At 38.0% G+C, this 7,500-nt stretch overlaps 2 protein-coding genes across 3 annotated transcripts in view; one reads left to right on the top strand and one right to left on the bottom strand.

The window, feature by feature from the left end:
• Positions 1 to 7,500, top strand: part of LOC138050135 (uncharacterized) — a 347,595-nt gene that overhangs the window by 161,038 nt on the left and 179,057 nt on the right. The gene's annotated exons all lie outside the window — the stretch shown is intronic.
• LOC138048524 (sorcin-like) overlaps positions 1 to 7,500 on the bottom strand; it is a 25,716-nt gene that overhangs the window by 7,044 nt on the left and 11,172 nt on the right. The window contains exons 3-6 of one of the 2 annotated variants that reach the window (XM_068894708.1): positions 6,963 to 7,032; positions 5,957 to 5,978; positions 1,568 to 1,589; positions 246 to 314 (exon numbers count right to left, since the gene is read on the bottom strand). In XM_068894708.1, coding sequence (XP_068750809.1) covers positions 246 to 314; positions 1,568 to 1,589; positions 5,957 to 5,978; positions 6,963 to 7,032 — 183 coding nt within the window. Of the gene's footprint in view, positions 1 to 245; positions 315 to 1,567; positions 1,624 to 4,428; positions 4,508 to 5,956; positions 5,979 to 6,962; positions 7,033 to 7,500 lie in introns of those variants that run through there. The other variant, XM_068894712.1, reaches the window with a different exon arrangement.

Genomic DNA, 7,500 nt, shown 5'->3' with positions numbered 1-7,500 from the left:
TCAATTTTAGGAGAGAAAATGAAAATTTATTCTTAAGTGCTGACGTTCTTCATAAAACCAAAAACTTGGCTATTTCACGTTGTTGTTTTGCTGACGACGGCAACGACATGGACAAAAGTGAAAAACGCACGTGCAGGGCGTGCGAAGCTATTGTTTTTGCTGAGTAAATATGCAAATTCGTGACGTTCTCGTTGCCGTCGCCGTTGTCGTTGCTTAAGCTCCCTATTGCCTTACTTAAAACGTACCTTCCACTGATTGAGAGCGTTCCACAACTCTTTGAACTCGTTAAATCCCATCTTACCACTGAAGTCACGCTATTACAGCTTTAAGGACGAAACCGAGAAGAAATGATACGTTTTTTTTACGAAACACATCCTGCTAGTAGAGGTCTCTTTTGTTTTGCGTTCGCTGGGCTGACGAGTACGGGAGAAGACACCTCTGTCATTGGTCGAAACTCACTTTGATCCAACAGCCGTCCACAACCTTGGGCAGCATTCTTCAAACCGCATGCCCCATGATATGTTTGCTGACTCTGACTTGAGCCCGCTGTGTCCTGCATGTGCATTTCTTTACAGTAATTTCGCTGTTGTTAAGTGAGCCCACACAACATGAAGTATCATGCGAGGATTCGGTCGCCAAGTAACTGCCGCGCATGCTCAACTCAGTGAGTTTCGACCCAGTTTCGACCCATGGGAGAAGTCTCTTTTCCCGCACTCAGCCAGCCCAGCGAAAGCAAAAGGAAAAAAAAAAACCTCTGCTAACAGAGAAAAGAAACCTGTCAATTTCCGCAGTGCTTAGCAGGCGTTCTGTCCGAAGGGGGAACTCTGGCGAGCTTTCTGGCGCACTCCGGTTCCATGAAAATTGGAGGAGAGAATGAGGAAGAAGAGCTATCCCCCCCCCCCCCAGCATTATGTCGGCTGGGACACATGCGCCGTATGGACCGACGACCTACTCTAGTGGAAACCATAATTTCACGAAAATAACCCTTCGAAAGCAAAATCTTGTTCAACATTTGTCGCCACACAAAACGTCTATAATTACTTAGGACTGTTTGAATGAAATAAACGTATTTGAAGATTATAGACGAAAAAGTGAAGTGGTCCTAGCAATTATGTGGACAATTTAAGCAATTGTCTCTCAACCGAGCAATGACTGCTTTGTATTGAGAGATAGTTCTTTGAAAACTGCGATGCAAATTAATTTGTGACGTCAACCCACTATGGAACCGATTCCTCTTCATTGCTCGGTTATGGATCAAAGTATGATCACCTTTCCCGTCTTTCAAAGCCAATTAAACGGTGAAATTTCAATAAAAAGGTTCCAAAAACAACACGATGTATTTTAGACGATATCAGAGAATAAATAAAGTGAAAAAGCTTGCTGAGGTGATACGCGCTTTAAGTTGCTTGTCAGTGATCTCTTTCATTTTCATTTCACACTAAACTCCGTTGAGTATTTCATGCCAAACTACATGTAATCTACCGAGTATGCAGGTTCATATTGGCTAATACACTAGAAGTAAAGGCTGGACATTTTTATTTAGTACTATGCTATTATTGAAGGATACATCCAACATGGTGATCATAATCCTGATGAAAAAAAGGGCAAACACATGTGTAAAGTCTACAAGACGAACAACTGAGATTTAGTTGTACACATATGCTGTTAAACTTTTCACTCAACGATATATTTTCCTCCAATTCATAGGAAGCAACCTCTATCAACAAGTACTCCCACATTTTGTACAATATCGATTTCTGATCTTAAAGAAAGCACTAGCAAATCGAACGTTTGCTGGTTTGGGTTTAGGGGTCGAACTATCTGACTGAGTATTTTGTGGAACAAATTAATGTTTGACGTGCACAATCAGAGAGCCCCAATCAACATTGTGAAACTAAACTTACAAAAAAAAAAGCTGGAATAAGATACCGAATGAATTTAAATAATTATCAAAAAAATCCCTTAACCCTTTAAGCCCCGAGGGGTTCCCCATTGACGAGTAAAATCGTCTGGCGTTAGACAGAGTAAAATCTATAAGTGCCATTTGGCACTATCAGGGCTGAAAGGGTTAAACAGGGACATAGTTTTTTCACGCTGTTAGCTTAAACGGGGACATAGTTTTTTAATGCTGTTAGCTTAACCCTTTAAGCCCCGAGGGGTTCCCCATTGACGAGTAAAATCGTCTGGCGTTAGACAGAGTAAAATCGTCTGGCGTTAGACAGAGTAAAATCTATAAGTGCCATTTGGCACTCTTGGGGATGAAAGGGTTAAACGGGGACATAGTTTTTTAATGCTGTTAGCTTAAACGGGGACATAGTTTTTTAATGCTGTTAGCTTAACCCTTTAAGCCCCGAGGGGTTCCCCATTGACGAGTAAAATCGTCTGGCGTTAGACAGAGTAAAATCGTCTGGCGTTAGACAGAGTAAAATCTATAAGTGCCATTTGGCACTATCGGGGCTGAAAGGGTTAAAAAACAAATGAAACAATCTTTATTTCAGATTCTGGGTAATGAAGATTCTTATCTTGATGTCGAAAATATTATCTCCAAATTCAAAAGACTGTACAATTACAAAAATTCATCCAATTTCTTTAGTACTAATCTGCTCCTATACTTTATTGGTACATTATGCAACTATTGGTGTATTTAGTAGTTATGCTTCTCCCTATAATTTAATAATGTCTAACTCTTTAGTTCTTTGTTTCTATGTACAACAGACGATTTTACTCTTCTATGGGAAACCCACAGGGGTAAAAGAGAGTTGAAAAGATATATTGCTCCCTCGTGCAGAATTTACCGACTGATTTACAATTTTGTACATTACCGGCTTTTTTAAAAGGCCTACACACTGTACAATGCTCCTGTTCTTTAGAGATATAATATGGCTTGCCGACATGAATGGCTTGCCATTAGTAAACGTACACGTACAGTCATCTCTATCAGCTTGTATAAACAGGGTTCACACAGATTTTTGGCTGCAAAATTAAAGACTTTTTCCAGACTTTTGTCCCATGATGCACTGTCAACATACAGTAACCACGATGCAGTGCTGGCGTATTAAAGAGAGATCTGAGACTTCTCGGTCTACGATTGAATGTTTTCGAAAAGACGAAATTTTAAATAAGATTTGACTAACTGGAAAAATTCACTTAGCAATAAAGCACTTGTTTGAGTTTTCAAAACAAAAAATTCTCCCGTTTTTTACCCTTTCCCCCGACTTTTTCCAGGTCTGGAAAACTGGCTTGCAAATTTCCAGACTTTTTCAAGAATTCAAGGCTCTGTACGAACCCTCTATAAATCACCTTTTTGATCACCTGTGTTCTCTTATGCTAAAATATTAAACTTTAAATTAAACTGCATCGTTACACAAATGCAGATATCAATCAATGAATCTCTCTAAATGACGAGAGGTTAAAGCAAAACTTTGCTTGTGGGGTCGTGTCTACAGTATCCATCTTATTACAAGAAGCACAAAATGACACAGTGAACCAAACAAGATTCAAACCACATGATTCAGCAAAATCCTTATAAACAGAAGGTTGCTTCAAAACAGTCTTACTACCTTACAATTTAACCAAGAACAAATCTTTAAAAAGTTAAACATCAGATTCCAAGGGCTGAAAGTGTGGAATGCTACTGCCGAAGATAAACTATGCAAACTTCTTTCGCTCTCAAATTTAAAACGAAATTGAATCAATTTTCTCTACAGAACAATGAACCTTATCAACCTTATCCAACATAATAGGTTCTTGTAATTTGCATGTATGTCTTGCTTTTTAGTTGTTTTGACCAAAAGTCTACATACATTATTATAGGAAATTAACAGTTCATGAAATTAACGCGAATTTGAAAATTTCGCGTTACTTTAAGCCGCGTTAATTTGTGTTAACGTTAAATTCCGCGACCTTAATTACCATTATTTCTCCAAAATCTGTGACACACTCCAGAGATTCTTTTCACCTCATAGCTGAACAATAGATTTTATTTGCGCACTTTATTTCACATTCAATCTTTCACATTAGAAAAATCGTTTACTGTACTTCACTGCATTTTCTTCGTGTTCTCTACAAGTTCTTTTTGGGGGTGTTAAGCAGACGCGTTAATTTCCCACATTTAAAAATTCTACCCCCTCTCTCGCGTTAATTCCTCATAGCTAGAAATTCTATACAACATGGCTGCCTCCTAAGCTGCAAGGACACATATACGGATTAAATATGGCGGCAGATCATAAAGAGAATGAGGGGGAAATTATAAACTATTGCACTTTTTGTCCTTCTCGCCGAGAATGCAACTTTCCCCAGCTCAAAAATCGATAAAGCAACGATCGAACAGCACTTCAATCGAAGGAAACGTCAGGATAAAATTATTCTAGGCAGTGACTTTTTTGATCGAAGTAGAGTCATAAATGAACACAATATCCTCTTACTAACCTCTTAAAGTAGTGTTGACCTTCATGCTTTTTTTGAATGAGGCATACGCACAGGTTGGGGCCATTAGTGAAGCAAAAATGCTGCGAAAACCGGTTAGTTTTCGTTCAGCTTTGGAAACCATTTTGTTTTTAGCTCGTTTTTTTGGTCAGTTGTATTCCCTGTTAGAATGGTAGGTACGTTATGTATGGGGAATTCTTATGTACTGACCAAATTTAAAATAAAATGCGGGATCGAAGAAGCCCTCTAAGAAGCGGGAAGGTTGCGGGAAAAATTTAAGCCATGTCCGATATAACACCAAATAAATCATTTCAACCTTGGAAAATTTATGTCGTGGAGTCATCGTTGCAGTATGCGTTGCAGGATGCATTTAAATCCTTGTAAAATCCCTTACTCTTTTACTCGATCTGGCCGCCATTTTGAATCTTTATTTGCCCGCTAGGCAAGCCGCTTACTGTCTTATTTCTGGTTATGTTATTGGGAAGCAAAACTCCCTTCAAATCGCGTCAATTAAAGTCACCTTAATTTCAAATACGTTAATTAACACGAGCGTTAATTTCCTACTAATTACTCTCCTTTCTTAGTCTCTCTGCTTAGCTTAAATAAGTTTACTTTTTTTGGTTCGCGCCTTCTTCCTTAACTATCCTCGTTAATTTAGTGCATATTTTCATTTTATTTCTCACAGTAAAACTGACGATGGATGATGTCGCATCCGAAACATGTACTGTCTTCCTTAAAAAATTTAACTTCAAAAACATCGTGTGGTTCATCATTTGAAAGCAATATCCTACTTCGTGCTTCTACGAAGCCTTGGTAATAAGGTATTTATAACTAACAAAAATGAATCTTAGACCTGAGACCCATTTTTTGTTATTACCCTATGGTTATGTCCAGGAAGCAGTACCCCTTAAATATGTGATTAAAAAATATCCAAGGTAAAGATGCCATTAAAATTCTATAATAAAAAATTGTTTTAAAAAAAGTGTGACCTATGCCTCCGTTCCCAAAAGGATACTGGCATTAAAGCACTTCACAACTAAGAGTAGCAAAAAAGTAATAATAATACAAATGTTAAATGAATGTTGCTGTTAAATTATGCCTAAGGGGGTATTTACAAGAGACTAGGACAAACTCAAACTGGGATTAACTTCTACCGGTATGAAATCTTTGCAGCAGTTTACTTGAAACTGGTTTCAGGACAAAATGATACCTTTTGTCAAATAAAGATATCACTGACTCAAAAGGATACAGGCTTGAAACTTCCAGACCTAGTCTGCGATTTGTTGTCTTTTACACGAGAACGGTTTAAACTCAGTCTGTTACGAGCTCTAGCTTCTCATCTCGGTCCAGCAACCAAGATAAATTCAGACCGGTCTAAGTTTAATGTCATGTGGGCCTCATGTACATGCAAGAAAAGAAATCTATGGAGGAAGATACAAACCCATGCTGGTCTGAGTTTGTCCCTGTCTCATGTAAATACCTCCTTACTCCCAGCTACGTCAATTATTAAAACTGCATGGTAACTACTAACCTGCAAGTCTCCAAACTGAATGCTAAAAGTGACAAAAAAAAGAAAGATAAAAAAATTAAATGTTATGCCTAATATACCATACTGACAGTTTCAAGACCAAATGAGTTTGTACTAACAGAAGTTAATTAAATCCTAATAATTGTGCCTTTCATAAACACATATATGTACTGCCTGGCAAACTTTGAAGCTAAAATTCCAGTCAACCACTTTGTTTTCTTCCTTTGCCATCAAATTATGCTGCAGTGCAGTACTGTAACAGTTTGCCAATCAACAAAAGAGAGAAACTTAAAAGTGGAGCCAGATAATTCAGCCAACCAAAGAGTATGGTGTGACCCTTTTGCCTACGATAGTGGTTGAAGCAAATTAACCCCAACTCTTTGATTGAACTATGAATCAAACTCATTCAGATGATAATACTTAGCTGAGGTATTTGTATTGCTCAAACGATGATACCCTCGCACAGTAATTGAGAATGTACATTGTACAGTTGTCATCTTAATTAATCAGACAGTATACTGTAAACACCCGCAAACAAGCCGCACCATTTTACAAGAAAATCACCACTAGAAATCAGGGGTGCGGCTTATCTGCGAGAACATTTGAAAAAGGCTGCTTCCGGTGTCCAGTTTTCCATTTTCACGTCCAATCTAATGCCTGGTTACCAAGCTATGAACGTTCCGCTCATGTTCTTGTTGTAATGCAAAAATCTATGGCAAAACTGTGTTGAATGAAGAAATTCCTGTCCACAAATACCAGAAAATGATCAAACATTTTTGTCAAAGTTGGTAGAAATGATGTTCATTATATTAAAGTGCTAAAATTGTGGGAAAGACTTTGAAGTACTGTATTTTCACGTTTAATAGTGAGTTTACATTGTACGTTCGATGAACATAGGATAAAGAAGACTTCTTTCAAAAAACTTTTTTCCCAAAATTTGAGTCGCTAAATTCAGGGTGCGACTTATCTGCGGGTGTTTAGGGTAATGTTGGGCCACTGGTTTACTTACGATGATATTTTCCACAGATGCCTGACCTAGTCAAACAAGTTTGCAATTCTTTCGCATCAATCTGCTGGTCCTTGAAAGTAAAGAATCAAGCAAAATTAGCTTAACAATGGACACAGTTAACCCCCAATATTGAAAATTTAACAGAATGAAAGCAGTTTGAGATGCCATCAAAATAGCTGCATTTAACATACCAGTAATAAAAAAAAGAAATTTTATGGCGGTTATTTGACCTTTATCAACTCGTTTGATAAAATCAATTTCTGTTTCAATCTCCCACCGACACAGCACGACAGTTTCTTTAGAAACTAATTTTTTTTTTTGACAACCTCTACAAGTTTATGTACATGTACATCCACTCAGAAATGGTGTCCCCTTTAACTCATTTACTACTAGGAATGAAACTTAATAGATTTTACTGTGTTACCCTAGGCGATTTTACTTGTCAATGAGGGGGGAGGGGGGGGAGAGAGGGGGGAGGGGGTTCCGGAGTCAATGGGTTAAATTAAACTTCCTACAGGAAGCACCAGTGGCTCAGTTG

Source organism: Montipora capricornis, chromosome 1 (genome assembly GCF_036669925.1).
Source record: "Montipora capricornis isolate CH-2021 chromosome 1, ASM3666992v2, whole genome shotgun sequence".
Taxonomy (NCBI): Eukaryota; Metazoa; Cnidaria; class Anthozoa; order Scleractinia; family Acroporidae; genus Montipora; species Montipora capricornis.
The sequence above is the reverse complement of the archived record's forward strand: the minus strand, read 5'-3'. Positions and strand labels throughout refer to the sequence as shown.